Raw genomic sequence first — 26,546 nt, 5'->3', positions numbered from 1 at the left:
AGCACCATCCTCTCCCAGCCCATGGGGCTGAAGTAGTGGTGGCCACAGCAGGACCAAGGCTGGAGCACCCCCACCTCCTATGGCTGTGCTGGGATTGGAACAACCCACCTCCCATGGCTGGTGGTTAAAAATTTGAATAAGTCATTTAACCAGTTAACCATTTTAGGCGTTTTTTACACCCCTACACCAGCTTGCAATATAAGATGTCCAAGGCCTGTGATCCTATAGAGAGAGAAGTCAGATTAGCCAGTGGTGAGATACCAGCAAGGTTGTAGCACACTTGGATGTATAACATAATCCAGGATGAAATTATCTTGGCAAAGATAGGGGGGCCTTTCATTCTCTCTGCTATCGCTATGAATAGGAATGGTAGGGTCCTTGGTATATAGAAAGCCAGTGCCTGTCTAACATCCAAAGAGTGTAGGCAACGTTCCACTTTTTGCATGTGGTAGGAAGAGTGCTTGAGTGCAGTGGAAGTGTGCCACCACCTTTGGGATGAACAATGAGTGTGGGCAGAGCTGGACTTTGTCCTTGAAGAAGACTGTATAAAGAAGTTCCAGTGTGAGGGCCCAGATCTCTTACTCTTATGTGGTTGAACTGATGGCCAGAAAAGATGTACTAATGAGCATGTTGTTAGTGGACCAAAAAATAGACCTGTGAGCTTTGACAAGATGAGGTTCAGATTGGAGGGAGGAATGGGCTCTCTAATATTGGCATACAACCTCTCCAGGCACTGAAAAAATGGACCACTATTCTGTGGGAAAAAGCAGATTGATTGTCAAGCTTGGGATAAAAAGCTGAGACAGCCACTAGGTGATTCTGGGCTGAAGAGAGGGCCAGACCTTGTTTCAGCAGCAAAAGGTATTCTATGATGAGCTGCAAGAAGGACTGCATGGGTGAAAGGAGGAGGTACATATTGGGAGGACCAGACTGAGATTCACTTCCATTTTGCTGGTTGCCCTGGTGGAAGATTTTCTATTGCCCAGTAGGACTGCTCTAAGCAAACTTGCTCCTTAAGAATCAGCTGTGACGTTTCCAGGCCATCCAATGAAGAAAGCTGAAGTTCAGATGGAACAAGTGATCGTGGTTTTAGGAGTCTTGATATAACAGAACCCATAGTGGGGCTTCACAGAAAGGCCTTAAGACAGTATTGAACAAACATTGCTTAAGCCACAACACGGGTATGAGAATAACCTGTGCTCAGCCTCACACAGTCTTCATCAGAATATTGTGAATCAGCCATGTAGGAAGAAATGTATATTCCAGTAGAACTGTTCATGACAATATTCACACATCTGTGAGAGACCCTGGACTAAGCCCTCACAGGGAGCAGAACTGATGGTATTGTCTGTTGTCACAGGTAGCAAGAAAATCCACAAGGGAAATCTCCCACCATTAGCAGATGTCCCCTGCAATGTATGGTTGGAGGGAGCCACTTGTGGTGAGAGAAGAAAGACCTGCTGAGGTGATCTTCCAGCTGGCTCTGCATTCCTGGAAGACAGGAGACTTCGGGTATGTCTAGACTACATGGATCAATGGAGCTATGTAGATGAGTTTTCTAGACATAGGAAAATGAAGCGGCAATTTAAATAATCGCCGCTTCATTTATATCAAAATGGCCAATCAGCTGTTTGGTGTCAAAGCGGGGCAGTCAACAAGGGAAGCCTTTGTCGACTGCTCAGGTTTGCCTCATAAAATGAGGTTTACCTGAGCAGTCGACAAAGGCTTCCCTTGTTGACCGTGGCGTGTCCAGACTGCCCCGTTGTGCTGCCAAACAGCTGATTGGCACAGCGTGGCAGCCATTTTGATGTAAATGGAGCAGCGATTATTTAAATTGCCGCTTCATTTTCCTATGTCTAGTAAACTCATCTACATGGCTCCATCGACAGAGCCATGTAGTCTAGACATACCCTTCTAGACTACTGGAATGACCAATGAAAAGCTTCCACAGTCAGATTGCTTCCTGAGTTTGGGGGAGAAGAGTCATTGCTCTGTCTGTTTATGTAGAGCATAGCTGGCCTATTGTCTGTGAGACCCAAACAATCATGTTCTTAATGTCAGGTAGAAATCCCTACCCTGAGCTCCCTGATGTTGACATGGAGGGAAAGGTCTTCTTGGGATCCAAGTTCTGAGGGACCGTAAGTGGACTCCCCATTTGAGGGCTGACGCATCAGATACTAGAGACATTGACATTTTTGCACTTAGTGGGGTTGTCTTCCTCCTGGTGCCAGGGTATGCCTCAGTCATTGATCTTCAAGCCCTGCACTTCCTGTGTTAACTCTGTGCCTTTGAGTAATCCACACTCGAGTTGTCTCAAGTGATTTTGGAGGAATCTGCAGGGAAAGACACCTGCCAAATCTGCACAGACTTCAAACCCTGCACAAAAAGGACAACAAAGCAAGACTGAAAGTCTTCCTGATGGAGACAGCCTCAACACCTGCCTCAGAGCCACAATTAATCTTGACTCTGAGCACTGAAGCTATCTATTAAAAACTACCTACTACCAAATTACAGTAACTAAAGAAATAGAAAAGCCATTATGAGAAAATTGGCTGAGGCAGTAAGAAGGAACTGAAGAAAAGTGGGATAGTATCAGTGCTATGAGCATACAGAGCACTAGAGGGCAATGAGGCAGGCCCAACAGATACCACTAGGAGGGAAAAATCCAGCAATTGTGTTTGGGACACACACATACCTGCATTGGAATTGACATGTGAAAGCACTAGAAGACCAATTACCCTGGCTCTACACAAGCTCAGGATTCCTCCTCAAAGAAGAATTCCAAGATAACAGTTTTCCAGCCTCCTTGTGCTGGTGGTACAATAAGCAGCACCAGGAGTCAGGGAGGAAATCTGGCTCTTTTTTTTTTGCTTTCCATTTAAATTAACTTTACTGCTGTTGGGTGATGTCAGTGGCTCATAGTTATTCACATCTGGGACTTAAGATGTTAAGGGGATAATTAAAAAGTGGTCCTTGATTAGAGATGCAAAATACCACACATGCAAGTAAAATAATAAATGTTAGGTATATGGTACAAACATCTTTTCCTAATGTTGTATGCAAAGTGCTGTTAGCAGCTTAACTACCACATACAGTAAAAGCTGTGTTGTCCAACCCTGTACCAACCAGAAAGTTCTATGAACTGGCATTTCTGATTTTCATTGAATTGTCTGGTTTATAGTCCAGCAAGCATGGGGACAATAGGTTTCCTGCTTGGCTCCATGTGGTTCCCTGGTATCTATGACAAGCCTCTGTTGCTCTTAGCTGAAACTCTTCTCGTGCCCCAAAACTCAACCCTTAGGCTCCTCCCACACCCAAATTCCCACCTGTAGTGGAAATGCGGAAGACTCTTGTGAGGTCGAGGAAATTAGGCGGTGTACTGCAATCATTCCTTTTATGCCTGTATCTGTCAGGCTTAGACACTCTAGGCAGCCATTTGTGCTTTTTGCTTCTTATTATTCTTTTGTTATTCTCGAAGAGTTAGCTGTTTGCTTAAGATGGTACAGTGTACGAATGCACTGTTGACTTTCGACAAGTTCTGGGACAGGTCCCAAGGCCATTCACCTTGGGAGTATAGGAGCGCTTGGGAAGATCACAGAGCTATCTGTGCTTAATGTTTCCCACCTGGTAATGCTAATTATTTGGCCTGGGGAAATATGCAATGTATCAACTATCTTGTTAGGTTCTCAAAACAACAGGTCTGATTGCTGTAGATCCAACAGTATATAAAGGCTGGGAATATTCCTAACATTGGAACCTCGGCATAAACCGAAGCCTTGGAAGGTGCTACACACTAGCCACTGGGGTCCATCCGCTGACCTTCTTCAGGGGGTTCCCGGCAGCATTGTAGGCATTGCATTTTATTCTGAGGTTTGCTTAGGTTTAATAAGTATTGTACTTTTTAACAGATATTGCATTTTATTTTAAGATTTGCTTAGGCTTAATTAGTATTGTATTTTATTCTAATATTTGCTTCGTAAATTTTTTAAGTCTTCACCCAATTTGTGTGCTTATTGCCTCCGAATACCTTCAGGGAAGAACCATTGCCTCTTGGAAATACACCGCCTCGAGACTGAACCCCATACATGATCCCACATTCCAAATCCTTCATCCCTGACTCCTTCCCAGAGCCCACACTCCCAGTTGGAGCCCTCTTCCCATCCCCACATCCAATCCCTTGCCCCAGCCCAGATCCTCCTCCTACACTCTGTACCCCTCATTTCTGACCTTATCCTGAAGTCCACACTCCATTCCTCTGCCTCAGTCGAGAAGCCCCTCCCACATTCTGAATTCTTAGCCAAATATGCCAGTTAATTAACTGCCCCCCCATTCACCCAAAATCCTTAATAGCAAAGCCTTTAATGTAGATACATGTATTTGTATACTTACAAAAGTTCAATTAACAATGAACTGATACTATATTGTGTGTGTTTGCAGATGTATTGGTTTGGAGCAATGATCGAGTCATACGCTGGATACAGGCTATTGGACTACGAGAATATGCAAATAATGTCTTAGAAAGTGGTGTACATGGGTCACTTATAGCCCTGGATGAAAACTTTGATTACAGCAGTTTAGCTTTATTACTACAGATTCCAACACAAAACACCCAGGCAAGTCCTTTCATGATTTTAAATTTGTCTTGATTTAATTTTTACTCATTTTCAATTAGTTTAATTGTTTGTTTTATATGTAGGCACGGCAAATCCTTGAGAGAGAATACAACAATCTTTTAGCACTTGGAACTGAGAGACGACTTGATGAAGTGAGTAATTTAACTTGCTTAAAAATGGAAAACTACACAGTCCAGGATACAAATGCACATACAAATAACATACATGTTATTAAGCCTAAAAAGTCAAACAATCAAAAATTAAGAAATACCAAAATTAATGTTACCTGTGCTACCTTTCTGATGTCCCTTGTGTCTATGTGAAACACTAGTCAATTATATGACCACCATACATTTTTTTCCCACAGGATTCTTGCCTCAGGCTACACAATGTTCAGAGAATGAGGCAGTTGTTCAATATTTCTTTTCATCATCAGTGAGGGTATTTATACGGCACACTATCCAAATCCTGCATTAAATGGGAAATTAATTTCCTCATAGACATTTTATAGTATTTGTCACCATAGTAGGAAAGATGACTTCACACACATGCTAATGAATTTATCTTCACCCTAGTCCTTGAAGATTTTTTTCTCGGATCTCCATCTTTAAAATAATCTGAGGGTTTAAGGTTTTAATGTTTAGTTCAACTTTCTTTCTTGTTCTGACAGAAAAAGGCTAGGATGACACAATTAGAAGGGCTTAGAGAGATGCTTCCCCATGTTTGAGGCAAAGAACTGAGTGGAAGTGAGCAGGTTAGGGGTTAAAGGGCTCTACCAAATTTATGATCTGTTTGGGTCAATTTCATGATCATAAGCTTTTAAATACTGTAAATTTCACAGTTTCAGATATTTAAAATCTGAAATGTCATGGTGGTGTAACCATGGGGGTCCTAACCCAAAAGGTACTGGGGGTGGTCATGGTATTGCATCCTCATGTCTGTGGTGCTGCTGGTGGCAGTATTGCCATAAGAGCTGTGCTCCCAGCCAAATTGCCAAATTGGCAGAGATACACTGAGAGAAGGACACAGGATATTAGTCTTTTATGTATTAGTCTCATTGTTTCCATTTAGGATTTTCTGTATGTGTTTACAAACACGGTATAAATTTTTCCATAAAATGAAATTATTTTTCAAACTATAAAGTCTAATATGTGTCAGCCCGTCCAGGGGAAGAGAAAGGCCTGTACCTCCCTAGCCCAGCCATGACTAAGGATGTGAATATGTAACTGTTTACATGGTTAACCGATGAGAATGGGATCATTGGTTAACATGCAGTTACATGCAGCCATCCCCACATGCTGTTGCCTCTGATAAAGCTGGCTCCCCACATGCTCTGGCTCCCATTGAGCTGCCTATCCCCCCAATGTGACCACTGAATTTTTCAGTAGTTACATGATTATGTAATTAAATGCATTTTAACATCCCTAACCGGGACTAGCAGGTGGAGTATAGAAAAACAGTATGACAAGTGACTTGGATTTATTTTGACAAAAGAACATATATGTAATTCCAAAATCTTAAAACAGTAAAATCAGACATGAAATTTAACTGAACACATCTTTTAAATCCATTCAGTTCTACTATTATTTTCTTACCTTTTAATCCTTCTCATTTGATCATATATTGCTTCCTAGCTTTTAAATCAATTGATAATCTATTTTGAAACACTTCATGCCTCTCTGAAATACTGGAGAAGAGGGTTTTTCCCCCTCAAATCTTCATCTGTTTACTCTGTCAGGTGGTTTCTGAAGAAAATCAAAGTGTCTCATATACGTTTTCTTCTCATTAAATGAAATGAAACTTGTAGTAATCTATTTGCAAAAACATAAACAGCGAGAGAAGATGCAACCATCCAGATAACAAATAGTGAATTTAATTTAGTTTTATCAAACACAAACATTTGTATTTACAGAACGATGACAAGAACTTCAGACGTGGACCTTCTTGGCGAAGACAGTTCCCTCCACGTGAGGTCCATGGAATCAGCATGATGCCTGGCTCCTCAGAAACACTTCCAGCTGGATTCAGATTAACTACAACATCAGGGCAGTCACGAAAAATGGCAACTGATGGTATGAAGTGCTTTTGCACTTATTCTCAAAAGCAAGAGGTTTATACTAGCTTGCGGCATTAACTTGTAGCTCAAGCATGTTTATCTAATACTATGAGCTCAGGCAGTTAGCATAAGCCTAGAAAAGAACACATTCAGTAGAGTCACAGGTAAAATAGAGGTTTAATCAGAGCTCAAATTGTGGAGGGAAAGTCAGCTTCATTGTGTACCCCTTCTCCTTCAAGTTGTCTTCCAGAATCTGAGCTTTCAGTACTATTTCTTTTATTTTTCTATTTGACCTCTATGCTTACCCATAAAATAACTGGGCTTGGTTTACATTAAATATCAGGACCCTGAGTAGGTAGTGTAAACAGAAGGCAAAAGCCACATTGCAATTACTGACAACTGTCTAGTACTATCTTACTATTCTGTGATTAAATGAGTTGATCACAGGGTTTTTTCTATATAAAAGAGCTAGAGGGGAAAGTATGTCATTCTTCATAGTGTTTCTAGGTCTACCTGCTAATTCTTCTAATTTTCTCAGTCTTCAGAATAGATTGGTGGTTATTATTTTTGAAGCTGTTTAAAGAATTTGGTATGAAAATATATCCTCCTACATTCTATGTACAAGAAAAAAAACCTATAGTAGCACAAATGGCATAAGTTACTAACCAAATCATTGATTCCATTGATTGCACTGCTCATGATCATGCTTTTCTCTATTCTGTGCTTTTTAGCAATTGTGCAGTCATAAGGCAGGAGGGATCAGTTTAAAGGTAGTTTCCAGCTATAAAGGTACTATAAACCTTTTATCATCAGATATGAGCACCTCATCCATTAATGAGCTCTGAGGGTAGAGAGTATTAATCCCATTCTACAGCTAGGGAATTAAGCAGAAAGTGACTTGCCAAAGTTACTCAGTGTAGGGAGTCTGTTGCTGCTATGAGTTCAGGGCTACCTGACTCATAGTCCTGTGTCCATTGAGCCATTTATCCTCCTGCAGGACCATGCTTCTCACCATCTTTTGATATGAACATTATTTTGCTATAAACTGTAATGCACACGTGTGATGCGGTATCAACAATAACATGGGCATCAGAAAATCCTCTTATTTTTCTTGAAGCAGTTAGATTTTTTTAACAGTATCTCAAACATGTAGCAACTCTAAATGAGTTTTATAGACCAGACCAAACCCAGAAGGATGGACTGGATGAGCTACATAGTAATTTACATCACATTTTCAGGGACGGAAAAATATTAATTTATTTTCTTCATTATTCTAAAGAGGGTTTTTTTCCCATTTGCAGTTGCTTCATCACGATTGCAGAGGTTAGACAGCTCTACAGTTCGCACATACTCATGTTGACAAGGCTAGCAAAGAAGCCAGCACTGAATTGCTGTGAGTATTCAGAAAAAGCCATCCCGGAAGCTGCATATAAATGTACACTCTAGCCCATATTCACTGACATTATTGAAATGAAGCCAAGATGGGGTCCATTTACCCCTTCTTAAGTAGGTCTAGTTTATTTACTTTTTAAAAAATCTCGAGTGCAGCTCTGTCTGGGGGACACCTCCCATCTCAAAAGGAATTCCCATGAAAGAGCAAGAAATAGCTGTTTAATAAACTGGCTACGGCTGCTAAGAGAGAGATGCTGTAGCTTGTGATGTCAGCTAACCAAGAAAACATGTTGAGACATCTAGATGCATTTCTTGTGAGAGCTCAGGAGTTCTGTGGTTACAGTACATATTAGTACCAGTGACTTGGGGGAGGCAGTAGCAGTAAAGCAGCGACATAGGGAGGGGCATTATCAACGACAAAGGGAGAGGCAGGGTCTTGAAACCTACATTCAGCTAAATAGGGTAAAGGCACAGCATAAGGCCTCTCTGATAGCTTTCTCTAAATGCTTCTGGTGCCCCAAGAAGAGACAATTTGACAGAGGAACTTCAGGGTATCTCTCTATGGATGAGCTAATGGTGTAAAAGGGAAGAGTCTGTGTATATCGGGCACTGGGGAACTTCAGATTAGAGAAGAGGCTAATGTGAGAGAACAATTACACTAGATTTACTTAAGAAAAAAAGTCAGAACTATAAATCCACTTTAGGGCATCATTTGAGTGATGGTTGGCATGTATAAACATCTCCTGTGGATAAAGTCTTCTAAAATTATCCATTATTTTCCTCAAGACACCTGATATTTGTCACAGGCAATAAAAGGATACTGGACTAGATATACAAAGGGGTCAGGTTGCATATTGTAGTTCCTATCACTTAAATATCTCATCATTTGTCATCTAAACAAGTGTACTAGTTAGACAAATATACTTTTCAACAAAATATAGATATGTGAAAATATAGTTTGCTACCATGAAGACATAATATAATGAGCATTTCCATTAATATGCCACCATTTCATGCTAATTTTACTTAAATAACATAGTTTTCCTTTCCATTTCAAGTTTCAGCAAATAATCATAGGCATTTATAAAGCACCTGTCATCATAGTATTTAGCTGCCTCTACATTTCTATATACTTATATATATAGAGAGAGAATAAAAATACACAATAGTGTATTAAACAGTAAACCATAAGTTTGGATTACAGTGTTACTCACAAGGGAGATGCATAGATTTTCCCCCAATGAGTACAAAAGAAACTTCACACCACATAACCATTATTCTTTATATGCCATGTGTGTTACTGAAAAACTATTTCATAAAAGGTTTTTAAGAATTGAGATTTTTTTTTGTAGCCCTTCCACCTGTAAAGCCAGGTGACATAGCTACCTGAATATCTTTGAGGATATGGGCCTACCTCTCACTGATTTCAATAGGAACTAGGCAACTCCCAGGCTAGATGCAAGTGCCTGCGGAAACTGAAAGTCTCCCTTTTCCAATAGCATAAAGCTTTGTTTTCTGTGCAAGGCAGTGAAGTAAAATTCACATAATTTTTATATAGAGAAAAACTGTTACAAGTTCAGGATTGAGTTTCGCCAGGTATTTACATTAAAGAACAGGAAGAAGCATTTCTGTCAGGTTGATTTTTTTTTAATGGCAATTGAAGGGCTTGGAATGATCTAAGCCTTGGCAAATAATGAACAGGCCAGCACAGATAAAACAATCAGTGTTGCATAGCACATTAAGGGATTCACCTCTCTTGATGAGATATGTATTGCTACACAGTTGGGGGTTTATTTTTTACAGACACAACTATGATTGCACAGTCTTCTACACAGCTTAAGTGTTGGAAGTAGGGTAGGTTTAGGGTAGGGTTGGACAAAATATTCTGGCTAATAAGCAATCTTAAAGAAGCTCTTCTCTCAGTAATCAAGCTTTACCTTTTTGGAAAGTAAACAATTTTTCCCTCCAAAATTCTCCTCCCTCCAAAATTCAACTTTTATGCTCCTCTGTCTTTGCTGAAAATGTCTAGTTACTGTGACTCATACTATTTCTAGCAAGCCTAGAAACAGCAAGTTCCAGGAGACTATAGATTATTACATGGTATCAGATCTTGAGTCTGAAGCATTGAAATGGAATAAAGATTATTGCTGATTTAACTTTGTTACTGTATATACATCGGAGATGTCCCTCATCCAGAGAATGTAAGAACAGCCATACTGGGTCAGACCAAAGGTCCACCTATCCCACTATCCTATCCTCTGATAATGGCCCACTGCCAAGTGCCCCAGAGGGAATGAACAGAACAGGTAATTATCAAGTGATCCCTCTCCCATCACCCATTCCCAGCCTCTGATAGAGGCTAGGGACACCATTCCTACTGTCCTGGCTATTAGCTATTGATGGCCCTATCCTCCATTAATTTATCTATAGTTAGTTTTTAAATCCTGTTAAAGTCCTGGTCTTCAGAACATCATCTGGCAAGGAGTTCCACAGGTTGACTGTGTTGCATGAAGAAATGCTTCCTTTTGGGGTGTTTTAAACCTGCTACCTATTCGTTTCATTTGGTGACCCCTAGAGCCCCCTAACCCTTCCACTATCAAAGGAAGGCTTAGTTTTTTCCATCTCTTAATGTGTTCACATTAAGACTGGGTGCCTATCTGGGGGATATGCATTAAACAAACATATTTTTAGACTTATTACAGGGGTAACTAGATGAAACATAATGCCCAATGACATAAAGGACATCAACCTATAATTTCTAAAGTTCTCTTCTGAAGTCAGACTGTGTGATCACATAGGGAAAATTCAGTTCTGGTTTCAAACCATGTAAGATAATATCTGTTACCCAACTCATTACAGTTGATTGGGACTCAGTAGTTTAGCACTATTGCCCCCCTGATCTGGTGATTAGTGTCTGGCACAATTGGCTAAAAATGTCTCAAGACCCTGTGCCATAAAACAGGCTCTCTGGCTATAGCTAGGCTATATTATCATTGTTGCAGGATTGTGCATTCTTCTATGTCCATGTCATTTAGGGACCAGTACTGCCTTATGACAAAACCTTCATTCAGTTCAATCGGCACGCATGAAGCTTGAAAGAGATCATGTAGAAAGTAAGTTACCGTGAAAGTTCAAAAAACACATCAAAGGCATGGACTGCAAATACTTCTAAAAAAAAATTGAACTTACAATTATCCAATTCGTCTGTTACTGCTAGAGCTCTGTTTAAAGTAAAATCCCTGCAAACTGCATGGAAACTTTTCAAAGACACCATAATAGAGGCCCAACTTAAATGTATATCCCAAATTAAAAAACACGGTAAGAAAACCAAAAAAATTCTTCTGTGGCTTAACAACCAAGAAAAAGAAGCAGTGAGAGATACAAAGGCATAGTTTAAAATGTGGAGGTCAAATCTTAGCAAGGAAAATACAAAGGAGCATAAACGTAAAATTAAGTGTAAAAATATAATAAAAAAAGCCAAAAAGGAGTTTGAAGAACAGCTAGCCAAAAATTCAAAAAATAGAAGCAATTTTCTTTTAAGTACATCAGAAGCAGGAAGCCAGCTAAACAACCAGTTGGGCTCTTGGACGATCAAGATGCTAAAGGAGCACTCAAAATTGATCAAGTCATTGCAGAGAAGCTAAATGAATTCTTTGCTTCAGTCTTCATGGCTGAGGATGTTAGGGAGATTCCCAAACCTGAGCCATTCTTCTTAAGTAACAAATCTGAGGAATTGTCCCAGATTGAGGTGTCACTAGAGGAAGTTTTGGAACAAATCACCATCTAGTCCTGGTGACTTGTTACTGTTAAGTTAACATTCACCCTAAGAGTTCTGAAAGAACTCAAATGTGAAATTGTGGAACTGTTAACTGCGGTTTGTAATTTATCCTTTAAATCTGCTTCCGTACCTAATGATTGGAAAATAGCTAATGTGACGCCAATATTTAAAAAGGGCTCTAGAGGTGATCCTGGCAATTAAGACCAGTAAATCTAACAGGTAAACTACAGTAAAGAATAAAATTGTCAGTCACAAATATTAACATAATTTGTTGGGGAAAAGTCAACATGGTTTCTGTAAAGCGAAATCATGCCTTACTAATCTGCTAGAGTTCTTTGAGGGTGGTCAACAAACACGTGGGATTCAGTTGATATAGTGTACTTAGATTTCCAGAAAGCCTTTGACAAGGTACCTCACCAAAGGCTCTTAAGTAAAGTAAGTTGTCATGGGAGAAGAGGGAAAGTCCTTTCATGGACTAATAACTGGTTAAAAACAGGAAACAAAGAGTAGGAATAAATGGTAAGTTTTCAGAATGGAGAAAGGTAACTAGTGGTATCCCCCAACACAGCGTTTTCCAAACTATGGGCCGTGGCCTGGTACCGGTCCATGGGAAAAAAGTACCGGGCCTCAGCATGGCTGCCAGGGTGCTCCGGGCTCCTGGAATGCCCATGCGGCGCTGGACTCCCCAAGCCTTTGGCTGGGCTGGGCAGAGGATGCAGCCAGCAGTTCCGAGCTCACGGCAGAGGCGTAGCGAGGGGGGAGCAGGGAGAGGGTGTGGGCACTGGGCTGGGCTGTGGGGGGGGGGGGGCGGAGGTGCAGGGCGCTGGGCTCTCCTGGGCTGCAGGAGGAGGGGGGTTCCGGGAACTTGGTGCTGGACTCAAGGGGAGGGAGGGACAGGGAATCAGTACTGGGCTCAGCATGTCTGCACAGTTTGGGGGGAGATACAGGGAAATGGAGCTCAGCTGGGCTGCGAGAGTGAAGAGATGCAGGGTGCTGGGCTGAGCTGGGGGAGTAGGGAGGTGTGAGGTGCTGGGCTGAGCTGGGCTGTTGAGGGGAGTAGTGTGGAGCTCAGTTTGGCTGCAGGAGGAGGGAAGTGCCGGGAACTGGGGCTAGACTCAAGTGGAGGGAGAGGCAGGAAATCGGAGCTGGGCTCAGCAGTATTGCAGGGCTTGGGGGGAGGGGCAGGGAAACAGGGCTCAGCTGTGCTGTGGAGGAGGCATGAAAGAAACCAGTGCAGGACTCAACTGGGTGGAGGTGATTGGGGGAAGGCATAGGGAACAGACGGGCAGCTCAGCTGGGCTGTGAGGGGCTGCAGGGAACTGGTGCTGCACTCCCTTGGATTGTGGAAGATGATTTTGGGGGAGGTGCAGGGAACCAGCAGGGGTGGGCAGCTCAGCTGAGTTGCAGGGGAGAGAGGTGCAAAGAAGCCTAGTGGAGAGGGGGGACCAGGAGCCCTGAAATGACCTCCCCTGGTTCAAAAAATCCCTCTTCTGGACCAGTCAGGTCCAGAGGGTGCCAGACCAGGGAGGTCCAACTCCTACCCAAGTCCCCTCCTTGCACCCTCCCTCCTAGCCAGATACCCTACCCTCAATCTGCTCCTGATCCCGCCTCCCAGAGTGCCCATGCGGTGCTGGGTCCCGCAAGCCCTGGCCCAGGCTGGGTGGAGGATGCAGCCGGGTGAAACAGTAAACAAATATTCATTTTTCATTCTTTTTTTTAAATATGTGTTTATATTTTGCGGCTGCAAAAAACAGTACTGAAAAAAAAATGGATTCCAACTAAGGTAAAAAGTTTGGAAAACCCTGGTCTAGCCAGCTTTCTATCCATCTTACAGTCCTTTTATCCAATCCGTATCCCCTTATCTTGCTATCAAGAATATTGCGGGTGACCATATCAAAAGCTTTGCTAAAGCTAGCACTGGGGTCTTTGGGAGGACCCAAAACAACTTATTTGCATACACATAATTTGCTTAATGATATGCAAATATACAAATGAATGTTACCGATCCTCCAAAAGCTCGTGAATGGATTTACTGGTCTCTGTGTCAAAAAGTTTGGGAACCCCCGCCCCAAGGGTCTGGCCTGGGACCAATCTTATTCAACCTATTTAATATTATCTGCAAATGTTGCCACCCCTTTCTCCGGGTCATTTATGAACTGCTTAAGATAATTTTGTGAGTCCTTTTTGAAGCTGCTCACAGTCTGCTTTGCTCTAAACTAAGTGATTTGACAACAAAATCCCAACTATACATACAATAGGATGGAGACTAATTTAGCTACAACTACTCAAAAGAGAGATCTTGGAGTCATATTTATAAATATTAAAATGTTTGTCATAAGGCATGCACATTTGAAATAACTGCACTCTTCCGTTATTCCCAGAAGAAAATTACTTATTTTCTTCCAATTTAATAACCTCACATCTGCTGAAAACCATCAAACTAATATTCCCTGTCTTACAGTTATTTTCAAGTGACCCAATAGATCTTTAAGCCTCCACAATGCAGATGACACTAAGCTGTTCAAGATACTTAAGACCAAAGCCAACTGTGAGGAGCTCCTAAAAGGTCTCATCAAATTAATGACAGAAATGTAGCCGTGTTAGTCTGGTGTAGCGGACACAAAAAACAGGACTATGTAGTCCTTAAAGTGCTACATAGTCCTGTTTTTTGTTTCATCAAATTAAGTAACTTGGGGAACAAAATGGCAAATATCAGAGAGGTAGCCATGTTAGTCTGGATCTGCAAAAGTGACAAGGAATCCTGTGGTACCTCATAGACTAACAGATGTATTGGAGCATAAGCTATCGTAGGCAAAGACCCACTTTGTCAGATGCATGTAGTGGAAATTTCCAGAGGCAGGTATAAATATGCAGGCCAGAATAAGGCTAGAGATAACGGTTAATTCAGTCAAGGAGGGTGAGGCCCACTTCTAGCAGCTGATGTGGAGGTGTGAACACCCAAGGGTCTATCTACACTACAAAGTTAATTTGAACTAACAGCTGTTAGTTCGAATTAACTTTCATAGGCGCTACACATACAAACCGCTAGTTTGAACTTAATTCGAACTAGCGGAGCGCTTAATTCGAACTAGGTAAACCTCATTCTACGAGGACTAATGCCTAGTTCAAATTAACTAGTTCGAATTAAGGGCTGTGTAGCCACTTAATTCGAACTAGTTGGAGGCTAGCCCTCCCCAGCTTGCCCTGGTGGCCACTCTGGGCCAAGCCAGGGAAACTCTTCTGCCCCCTTCCCAGCCCCGGAACCCTTAAAGGGCCACGGTCTGGCTACGGGGCCCATACCAGGTGCAAGACTGCCAGCACCCAGCCAGCAGACCCTGCACCTGGCACAGCATGAGCCAGCCACCCGCTGCCACCCAGCCCTCCGCCTCTTCCCGGGACCAGGCTGACGGATCCCAGGAGCCTGCCCAGGGCTGCAAGAGGCGGGCGCCCACCTGTTCTAGTGCAGAGATTGTGGACTTGATCCAGGTTTGGGGGGGAGGCCTCCAACGTCCACAATCTCCGCACTAGGCACAGGAATGCGGCCGTCTAGGGCAGGATAGCTGCCAGCCTGGCCACAAAAGGCCACATGCGAACCCAGGAGCAGGTTTGCATGAAAATCAAGTTGGTCCAGTGAGACCCCGGACCCTGAGCTTAGAACATAAGAACGGCCGTACTGGGTCAGACCAAAGGTCCATCTAGCCCAGTAGCCTGTCTGCTGACAGCAGCCAACACCAGCTACCCTGGAGGGAATGGACCGAAGACAATGACCAAGCCATTTGTCTCGTGCCATCCATCTCCAGCCTTCCACAAACAGAGGCCAGGGACACCATTCCTACCCCATGGCTAATAGCACTCCATGGACCCAACCTCCATGACTTTATCTAACTTCTCTTTAAACTCTGTTCTAGTTCTAGCCTTCACAGCCTCCTGCAGCAAGGAGTTCCATAGGTTGACTATTTGCTTTGTGAAGAAGAACTTTCTGTTATTAGTTTGAAGCCTGCTACCCATTCATTTCATTTGGTGTCCTCTAGTCCTTATATTATGGGAACTAATGAAGAACTTTTCTTTATGCACCCTCTCTACACCACTCATGATTTTATATACCTCTATCATATCCCCCCTTAGTCTCCTCTTTTCTAAGCTGAAAAGTCCCAATGTCTTTAGCCTCTCTTCATATGGGACCTGTTCCAAACCCCTAATCATGTTAGTTGCCCTTTTCTGAACCCTTTCCAAGGCCAAAACATCTTTTTTGAGGTGAGGAGACCACATCTGGACACTGTACTGAAGATATGGTGTATCATAGTTTTATACTTCCCCTCCTCCTTCTTCCCCTGGCTTCCCCCTTCCAGCTCCCTCCTCCCCTCTTTCACCCTCTCTCTTCCCCTCTTCCACCTCCTTTTCCCAGTCTCCCCAGAGGATAATCCCCCCCCCCAGTTTTGTTAAATAAAGAGAGTTTCTATTTTTGAACACGTGTCCTTTATTTTTTTACATCAAGAAGGGGGGCTAGGGAGGGGTAAGTGGAAGGTGGTGAGGGAGGAATGGGGCACAAGCCCCTGATGGGGAGGACTGGGGTGGCTCCACGGGCTCCTCGGGGTGGAAGCTCTCCTGCAGGGCCTCCTGGATCCTGACAGCCCCCCGATTGACACCCCCCCGGATGGTAGCCTGTGGCAAATGCAGCTGGGCTGATGGCAGAGTGCTGTGATGTGCTGAGTGGCACTTCAAGACAGGACTGCTTTGCTGTTCCTCATCGAGTTAGACAAGCAAGTGCGGAACCCTGAGAACTGTCTGTCCGGGGTGGGGGTCGGGTCCCTTTAAGCACAGCCCTCGGCTAGCCTGAGGCAGCAGCTCCACACTCTAAATCCTAACCTGATGCCCTGCTGGCACTGGTTCCGGCCAGCCTTAACTTCGATTCAGGGTCCACTCAATGTGGACATGCTAGTTCGAATTAGCAAAACGCTAATTCAAATTAGTTTTTAGGTCTAGATGCACTAGTTCGAATTAGCTTAATTCGAATTAAGTTAGTTCGAATTAGTGCTGTAGTGTAGACATACCCCAAGAGAGGAGAAACTGATTTTGTACTTGGCTAGCCATTCAGTGTCTTTGTTTAATCCTAAATTGATGGCGTCAAATTTGCAGATGAACTATAGCTCAGCAGTTTCTCTTTAAATTCTGGTCTTGACGTTTTTTTGCTGCAGATTGGCTACCTTTAAATCTGCAACTGTGTGTCCAGGGAGACTGAAGCGTTCTACAGGTTTTTGTATATTGCCATTCCTAATATCTGATTTGTGTCCATTTATTCTTTTAGGTAGGGACTGTCTAGTCTGGCCGATGTATATTGCAGAGGGGCATTGCTGGCACATAATGGTGTATATTCTATTGGTAGATGTGCAGGTGAATGAACCAGTGATAGTGTGATTGATCTCGTTAGGTGCTGTTATGGTGTCACTGGTGTAGATATGTGGGCAGAGCTGGCACCGAGGTTTGTTGCACGGATTGCTTCCTGAGTTAGAGTTACTGTGGTGTGATGTATAGTTGATGGTGAGAATTTGCTTCAGGTTGGTGGGTTGTCTCTGAGCAAGGACTGGCCTGCCTCCCAAGGCCTGTGAAAGTGAGGGATCATTGTCCAGGATGGGTTATAGATCACTAATGATGCGCTGGAGAGGATTTAGCTGAAGACTGTAGGTGATGGCCAGTGGTGTTCTGTTGGTTTCTTTCTTGGGCTGGTCTTGTAGTAGGAGGCTTCTGGGTACATGTCTGGCTCTGTTAATCTATTTCCTCACTTCCTTGTGCGGTATCATAGTTTCAAGAATGCTTGGTGAAGATCTTGTAGGTGTTGGTCTCTGTTTGAGGGTTGGAGCAGATGCAGTTGTACGTTAGTGCTTGGCTGTAGACAATAGATCGTGTAGTGTGTTCAGGATGGAAGCTGGAGGCATGAAGGTAGGCATAGCAGTCGATAGGTTTCCAGTATATGGTGGTGTTTATGTGACTGTCACTTATTGGCACCGTGCTGTCCAGGAAGCGGATCTCTTGTATAGACTGGCCCGGCCTGAGGTTGATGGTGGGGTGGAAGCTGTTGAAATCATGGTGGAATTCTTCCAGAGTCTCCTTCCCATGGGTCCAGATGATGAAGATGTCATCAATGTAGCATAGGTAGAGAAGGGGAGTTAGTGGACGAGAGCTGAGGAAGCGTTGTTCCAGGTCAACCATAAAAATGTTGGCATATTGTGGGGCCATGCGGGTGCCCATACCAGTGCCACTGGTTTGGAGGTATATATTGTCACTGAATCTGAAATAGTTGTGTGTGAGGATAAAGTCACAGACCTCAGCCACCAGTTGTGCTGTGGCATCATCAGGGATACTGTTCCTGACAGTTGGTATTCCATCTATGTGTGGAATGTTTGTGTAGAGAGCCTCTACATCCATGGTAGCTAGTATGGTGTTTTCTGGAAGATCACCAATGCACTGTAGTTTTCTCAGGGAATCAGTGGTGTCACGGAGATAGCTGAGAGTACTGGTGGCTGAGTAGAGAGTCCACATATCCAGACAGTACTTCAGTGAGAGTGCCAATGCCCGAGATGATGGGGTATCCAGGATTTCCAGGTTTGTGGATCGTTAGTTGTAGATAGAATAATCCTGGTCAGGGCTCTAAGGGTATTATGGCAAATGACAAATGACATTTAATGTTGATAAATGTAAAGTAATGCACATTGGAAAAAAATTCCAGCTATACATACAAAATGATGGGGACTGTTTTAGTTATAACTACTCAAGAGAGAGATCTTGGAGTCATTGAGTGGATGTTTTCAGAGAACTATTTGCAATGTGCAGTAGCAGTCAAAAAAACAAACAGAACATTAGGAATCATTAAAAAAGGGATAGCGAATAAGACAAAGAATATCTTATTGCCTCTATATAAAACCATGGAATGCCCACATCTTGAATACTGCATGCAGATATGGTCACCTAATCTCAAAAAAGATATCTTGGATTGGAAAAGGTTCAGAGAAAGGCAACAAAAATGATCTGGAGTTTGAAATGGGTCTCATATGAAGAGAAATTTAAAAGACTTGGACTTTTGAGGTTAGAAAAGAGGAGACTAAGAGGAAATATGATAGAAGTCTATAAAAACATGACTGGTGTGGAAAAAGTGAATAAGAAAAAGTTATTTACTTGTTCCTATAATATAAGAACTAGAGATCACCTAATGAAATTAATAGGTTTAAAACAAACAAAAGGAAGTTTTTCTTCATGTAGCGCACAATCAACCCGTGGAATTCCTTGCCAGAGGATTTTGTGAAGATTAGGAGTTTAGCTAGTTTTTTTTTAACCCAGTTAAATTCTTGGAGGTGAGGTCCATCAATGACTATTATCTAGGATGGATACGAATGGTGTCCTTAGCCTCGTTTTGGAGAGGGATCACGTGATGATTACCTGTTCTGTTCACTCCCTCTGGGGCATCTGGCATTGGCCACTGTGGACAGACAGGATACTGGCCTAGATGGACCTTTGGTCTGACCCAGTATGGCCATTCTTTTGTTCTTATGAACAATCCTTATTGCCCGAGAATCCAAAAGCTAAAAATTAAAAAGCAGCAGCAAAAAATTACTGGCGCTCTACAGTGTTTTACTGTAATTTAAACAAAAGTACATTTACAGCATGGTATAAAATAAGCTTAATATGCTTTACAGGAATATTACTTCTATTTTATTTATGAGTGATGTAATAAACATTTAATTGTAAAAGACTGGCCAGTGGCATTAAACCAATACACAAATCACCTTTCCAATAAAAACCATCAATTTATTTTCAAATCCTTTTGCTAACCCCTAACATGTGAATGACTAAAATATTATTAATTTTCAGTCCACTTTTTATAGCGGGAATATGTTACAATTATGATTCAGATTGTCTCATTGAATATTTTATAGGCAACTGTAAAAATTTCAAGGGGGATAGAAAATTATCATAATAAAAATGTATAGAAAAACAAATGTGATAACTACAGATACAAACAAGTTATATAAAACAAAAGTGATGAGTCTGTTGCTTTGTACTCTTTGCCCTTCAGTCATACATTTGTCTTCTAAGGTTAATTAGTCTATATAAAAGGGGTGACATCTACAGTTGTGCTGAATCAGCAGAGTACTCCAATCCAAGCTAATCGTATCTACGGTGATTGATATATAGTTGGTTCAGAAAGGATAGAAGGGAAAGTTCAAGCAGCGTGTGAAGAAAATTATACTAACCCAAACTTCCTGAAGAGTCTCCTCAAGGGAAGGAGATCAGTGCCATTTGGATACAAGGAAAGATGTCAGCAACTGAAAATGAAAGTGATGCCTGGGAATCAGATTCTCAGGCTCCAAAAGGCCAAAGAATAAACGTGGATAGGTTAAGATTGGGAAGAAAGCTCAGTATGGCTTGCCTTTCTCAGGAGACAAATACCTTTATTACTCTGGTGCCTAAGACCATTCAAAGCAAAGAGTTGCAACACTTGCTTAATTACCTATGGATATTGGACTTTACTAGGGTATTATCCTCAGTCACAAAGTTTTCTCTCTCAGTAGAAATGTACCCTTTCCAAAGGAGAAGGTTCACAATAAGATGTAATAGGAGGTTTGTAAAATTTGAGGGAGCAGGTGAGTCCCAAAAGGATGGATATGAACTAGAAACAACTGTCTCGGCATAAACAAAGCACTGGTATCCTAGATTGATAGGGATAAAAAAATAGAGCAAAGGAAATCACAGTAAAGCATGGACCTAGGATTCTACTGTATCCTGTATCAGGAGTCTGATTTGTTTTGTTTACTCCCAAGTTACACTTGACTTCAAAATTGTTTGCTTATAAAAGACAGAAACATGCAAAAGTTTCAGAGCATGCTATTACTGAAAAATTGCTTACTTTCTCATTTTTACCATATATTATAAAATAAATGGATTAGAATATATATATTGTAAGCTGTAGGGCAGTACAGCTTCACAGGTGATTAATCAGCCCTGCCCAATCAGTCAGCGCCACGCATGGAGCCCTGAGCCACTGATTGGATGGGGCTGATTAATCATCTGTGAAGCTTTGGTGCCGCACAGCTTAGAGGGAACCCTGCTTATATTTCAATGTATAGTATAGAGCAGTACAAACAGGGTCATTGTGAGTATGAATTTTAGATTGAACTGACTTCAGTAGTACTTTTTATGTTGCCTGTTGAAAAACTAGGCAAATATCTAGATAAGTGGATGCATCTGCTTGAATACCTCAGAGTATGCATACCCCTGGTTGAAAACTGATTACCTAGTTCCCTATTTGTTAGCCAAAGATCCAAAGATGAACAACAGCCTCTTCCCAAAGCTTAGCCACATGAAGAAATAGTAATAAATTAAACATACATACTTGTCCCTTCTGACCTGGGACAGGAAATGGGTTGCTTGTATGATAGAGGGTCTCAGAGCATGCACCACCACCGAACCGTCAAGCAGAGGGTATCTGAGACCCCCATGAAATGAATGTGTAGTGATGGGTTTTCTGGTTCTCTTACCACAGAGCAATCATCAAACTTCGAAAGAGTGGACTGTCTCTCCCTCTGTTTTGATTGCTTCTCAAATAATCTGCAGTTCTGAATCCTCAGAATATTTTTCTCCTTCGTCTCGAAAGAGGAAAAAAAGAACTTGAATTAGGGGAAGGAGTACTAATGTACAGGCTTTAAGCTTCCAGGCACAAGGAAGTAAAAACTGTAGGCTCTGCCGTGGATGGACGAAAACTCTATATAACTAACAGGTTTTGCTCCTTTGGTTCCTGACACAAGTAGGTAGAGCATTAATGCTGTCTGTCCTTGGCTCTCTGCAGGCTGGAGGGCATAAAATTAGTGTATGCAGTGTAAATATTTGAAGTCTGTGTAACTTTTTTTATATTGAAAAGTCTCATGTGGCTAAATCTATAACTTATTATAATATTTGTTACATGCTGGTCAATGATTAAACAATGTGAAGATTTCCAGATAAATGTTATTATCTCAAATACATTCCATTCACATTCATAGAAAGAGATGTAAAACCTACAAATTCAGCCTCTCAAACTGAAGTAACAACACCTGAAATACAGTTTGAAGCATTATATGTCATGTCCCTGGTCTCATTGTAAAGCAAATTTGGGCAAAAAGGATATAATCAAGAATCTTGCTAATTATTTTTTTTTTATTTTTATCTTTTAGATGTCCTCTCTTTCTTCTACTTTACCTGAAGTGCACTACCACTATTTTAGGAAAAAGGAGCAGTAAAGGTCTCTTGAAGAACAGGGTAATAGGGAAGAGAACACAAAGTTTTATCAAGCTAAAAATGTGATGTTCTTTTCATGTATTAAATTATAGGTTAGTTTAATACAAGAGTAATAAAATACCTAAATCATTTTAAAAACAAAACACCCCATGCATCTCTGTCATAAAATTTGGCAGTAGTGCACAACCAGTGGTTTTATCCAATGAAGCTATTCCTTTTTACATTGTTCATCTGTTTTCTTGTAATATACTAGCCATCTACGTATTTACTGTGTATGTATTTCTTTTAAAATGTGTATGTAAATGGATATAAATATGATTTTTTTAAAAATAAAATCTATGGTACATGGGGTCTCAGTGCAAGCACTTGACAATATAGTGTCAGCAATGCTGTTTGTATCTTTCCATTCCACCATTTTTACAGTTTTTGGATTGTAACAGTCAAATTAATATGTTTAGCAGTTAGAAGCTTCAACCCGTTCCTACTTAAAAATCTGTCAATATTTAAAAGCTGAACACCTGCCTCTGATAATATATTATAAGAAGATTTAAGCTGGAATTGGAGCCAAAATGGACATATAAAGTCAAGCAGAAACACCAGATACCTGTAATACCTATAGAAAAGCACTGTGATGGCTTGCTCTCCTTTTAGAAACAAAAACCAACAAAACTGTTTTACAAGAGTCAAAAGCAATTACTGAAAAATAATGTATTAAAATAAAACAAAACATTCTCCTGTGTTATCTGTGGACCAAGAAGAACCTTGCTTTACCAGGAGCCACCTTTTTTGTTCCAAGATCTTCAGATGCCAGCCAGCAAGGGATATAAAAAGCTGAACATTGCAAAGAATGTGATGTTCAAGTTTCCTATTAAAAAGAATTTTTTTAAAAAAGCGAAACCCCACTATTTCTTCATTGTAACAGGGCATTAGACAGACTCCTGTCTAACGTTATGCCTTTAGCCAAGATGGCCTTGCTGAGACTTCTTGGAAGTCAGTTTTATCAGAGGAAATAACTGAAAGACAGAATGGTCATATATAGTGTATAAAAGTTTAGAAGAGCAATTATTACCTGCTGTGGCTTTATTTGGTGGTGTTAGTGTCGTTTATTCTTTGTTTATATGGGAAGTTTCAAAGTAAGACCTATTTATTAATGTCATTGACCTATTTGCTATTTTTCTGCTGCTTGATATTACTTCAAGATCTGTCTTTTAGTTATTTCTTTTAGCATTTTTATCTGCAATGTTTGCACGTACCTAAACATTTGTTTTATTGTCTATTCTCATTTGACAGATTTCAGTCAATCAAATGGTGACAGATTTTTCTCCCCCATTGTCAATAAAAATATTCAGTGCTATTTGTGTTTAATATTCTATAACGCTGGGTATATGATAGTATGAAAAAAGTTTGGATAACCAGAATGTCTCAAAGCATAAGAAAATTTTCCCAGGCAGAGACACATGAGCTTAATGTTGAGTAAGCCACTAGAGGGAGCACTGAACTTGCTTATTTATAGGATATGGTGAATTTATACTATACTCTGAAACAAAATACAGGACTATGTAGCACTTTAAAGACTAACAAGATGGTTTATTAGATGATGAGCTTTCGTGGGCCAGACCCACTTCCTCAGATCAAATAGTGGAAGAAAATAGTCACAACCATATATACCAAAGGATACAATTAAAAAAAATGAACACATATGAAAAGGACAAATCACATGTGATTTGTGTTCATTTTTCATGTGTGTTCATTTTTTTAAATTGTATCCTTTGGTATATATGGTTGTGACTATTTTCTTCCACTATTTGATCTGAGGAAGTGGGTCTGGCCCACGAAAGCTCATCATCTAATAAACCATCTTGTTAGTCTTTAAAGTGCTACATAGTCCTGTATTTTGTTTCAGCTACACCAGACTAACACGGCTACATTTCTATCACTACTATACTCTGGTTTCTCTTCAGATCGTATAAATCTTTCGCCTTTTACTAAAGATTTCCATGGAGAGGAATATCTTTGTTGTCTTTACAGTTTGAGTAAAGGCATTACTTTAAATTCTTCAAGCTTAACTTGCTTTCATGTTAATGTTTCCCCTCTTTTGACTATTTTAGTGAAAAATGTAAATAAGTAAAAACAGTGCAAACTACAAAATTTTCAGTGATTCTTGTATGTTTTGAGCAAACCCTTCATTATGTTCCAGGTCAGTACAGTATTCCTTGTTTGGTTGCAAAGTTCATATGGTCTCAACCCAAACCAGGAGCAACACATAGGGGAATGAGGGATACAGAGAGGGAGAATCAGCAAATCCCTGTGACCTGAAATAGAAGTTACATACTTCCAGAACAAAGTCTGGCCCTATAATACAATCTCTTCTGGAAGTTCAGAGGAGGAAAAAAAAACCACCAAGTCTTAAAGCTAGATGTGAACAGTTCTGACCCAGAGCCTGTGGCTAATTATTTTCCCTCACTGATTAGTTATCGTCTTAACAATTAGGAAAAAATAAAACTGGCCACCATAGCTGCAATTCAAACCCATTCTCAGATATCTGACCAAGTGTCCAGAGTTTTAGGGTGTTCTTTGGCTAGCATGCTGGTAAAGTTCACAAATATGTATGTACCTTACCTAGGATTTAGATTTTGACACCTTTATCTCAGGTAACCTAAGATGGCCATGGATCACAATGTCATTTTATACTTTTAGCACACAGCTAAAATACTACAGCTGAACTTCTAGCAACTTTCAAAGTTTTGCTCAAGTCTATTCACGTGTTTTTACAAATCACTGCTCTCTCATTTTCGGGGTACTTAAACTCTTCTTAGCCAGCAGCCATGCTATGCAAGAAAGTAAATTTTGCTTGGGCAAGGACAGTACCCCCCCCCCCCCCCCCACATACATACACACAAAGGTCCATCACAGAGCTGTATGACATGCAAGGTTGTGCATTTCGTGGACCAGCAAACAATTGCATACAAATATAGTCTGAAACCATAACTTCATGGTCACGGTTATTTTTGCTTTTTGTATCACTAGTAAAAACCCAGAAACATTTTAAAAGTTGTAATTTCTACTGCTGATTCAAATTTGGCATCTTTGATCTCTTATTTATCTCTATAATACTGCACCACTAAAAGTGGTTGCATTTATAACACATCTCAAACATGGGCTATCTGGACTACAGCCAAATTGAAGAAATTTTATTTAAAGGGACCATTCCATTTGCAGATATACCAACTCTAATAGAGGTTTCTGTCATGTATACGCTTTTCAATACAGCATTATAACCTACAGCTGTAGTCCCATAAGCCATTGCAAATCTAGATAATGATTTTTGGAAGGTAGAAACGTGAACAATATTTGACCTAACAAACAATCCAGCAAATCATAAAAAAGCCCTTAATCGTTTTCTGGAGCCATTAAGTCCCATTTAATAAAACAAGCTTTTCAAGTACTAGAAGAATGAAATCATCTTTGTAGACTTCCTAAGTGCTGTACATACATACAATTGTTAAGAGACAATTTTGATTAAAAAAGTACAAGTTAGATACAACAGACAAATTCTGACAAACATGTTGCATTACCCTATTTCGGTAGCGTGGAAACAAATAGGGATGTAAAGGACTAGTTGACAGGATAGTCGACTAGTCACTCCTGTCTCATCCTCCTCCCCACCCCCGTTGCTGCCTCTATCAGATAGAGGCTGCGGGGGAGGGGAGGAGGGAGAAGAGGCGGGTACTTAAAAGCAGCAGTGCCACAGGGAGCCCGGGGTCAGCTGCTCCATTTGGCACTGCTGCTTTGAACACCACGGGGAGCCCGGCATCAAGATCCAAAGCGGCAGTACCACATGGAGCCCAGGATCAGCTGGGGACTCCCTAGTTCACCCTGGCTGCATGTGGTGTGCCAACTTTGAAATGTACAAGAGTTCCCACTGGGGGCTCTCGTGCATTTCAAAGCGGAAGCACCTGTGTGGAGGCTTGAGTCAGCAGGACTTCCCACTGACTCTCCATGCAGTGTTCCAACTTCGACATGCACATTTTAAATGTGGAAGTGCTTATCAACTAGTCGAGTAGTTGATGGAAATTCCATCAACTATTCGACTAGCAACTTCATTGCTACTTAACATCCCTAGAACGGAGCAGAGTGAGCTTCTGGCCTTCCGAGGTCATGGTGCAAGTCTCTGAAAGCCTAGGCTAGTGCCTTTAGCCCATGGCAGCTTCCTCCCTATAATTAATTACTATACCTTTTCATAGACATCTTTATGATATCCTTTACAAAAGAAAAATCTTAACCCCAAAATAATATAAATCAATTTTAAACATTCAGGCTGTGTCTATACTGGCATGATTTTCTGCAAATTCTTTTCACGGAAAAGTTTTTCCGTGAAAAGCATTTGTGGAAAAGAGAGTCTAGATTGGCACGGATGCTTTTGTGCAAAAGCACTTTTTGC

At 41.2% G+C, this 26,546-nt stretch overlaps 1 protein-coding gene and 1 non-coding gene across 3 annotated transcripts in view; both read left to right on the top strand.

Moving 5' to 3' along the window:
- Nucleotides 1–22,181, top strand: part of PPFIA2 (PPFI scaffold protein A2) — a 608,376-nt gene extending 586,195 nt beyond the window's left edge. Inside the window, exons 23-27 of one of the 2 annotated variants that reach the window (XM_075932509.1) lie at nucleotides 4,438–4,613; nucleotides 4,697–4,765; nucleotides 6,526–6,685; nucleotides 7,971–8,062; nucleotides 22,042–22,181. In XM_075932509.1, coding sequence (XP_075788624.1) covers nucleotides 4,438–4,613; nucleotides 4,697–4,765; nucleotides 6,526–6,685; nucleotides 7,971–8,029 — 464 coding nt within the window. In that variant the 3' untranslated portion in view covers nucleotides 8,030–8,062; nucleotides 22,042–22,181. The remainder of the gene's footprint in view (nucleotides 1–4,437; nucleotides 4,614–4,696; nucleotides 4,766–6,525; nucleotides 6,686–7,970; nucleotides 8,063–22,041) is intronic. The other variant, XM_075932507.1, reaches the window with a different exon arrangement.
- A 1,865-nt stretch (nucleotides 22,182–24,046) lies between these two features.
- LOC112545049 (U5 spliceosomal RNA) lies at nucleotides 24,047–24,162 on the top strand. Its single transcript, XR_003088441.2, has one exon. It is a non-coding gene; the product is annotated as a U5 spliceosomal RNA (small nuclear RNA).
- The last annotated feature ends 2,384 nt before the right edge of the window (nucleotides 24,163–26,546 follow it).

The sequence above is a fragment of the Pelodiscus sinensis genome, chromosome 1 (assembly GCF_049634645.1).
Source record: "Pelodiscus sinensis isolate JC-2024 chromosome 1, ASM4963464v1, whole genome shotgun sequence".
Classification (NCBI taxonomy): domain Eukaryota; kingdom Metazoa; phylum Chordata; order Testudines; family Trionychidae; genus Pelodiscus; species Pelodiscus sinensis.
Note: the sequence above shows the minus strand (reverse complement) of the source record. Positions and strands in the feature narration are given on the sequence as shown.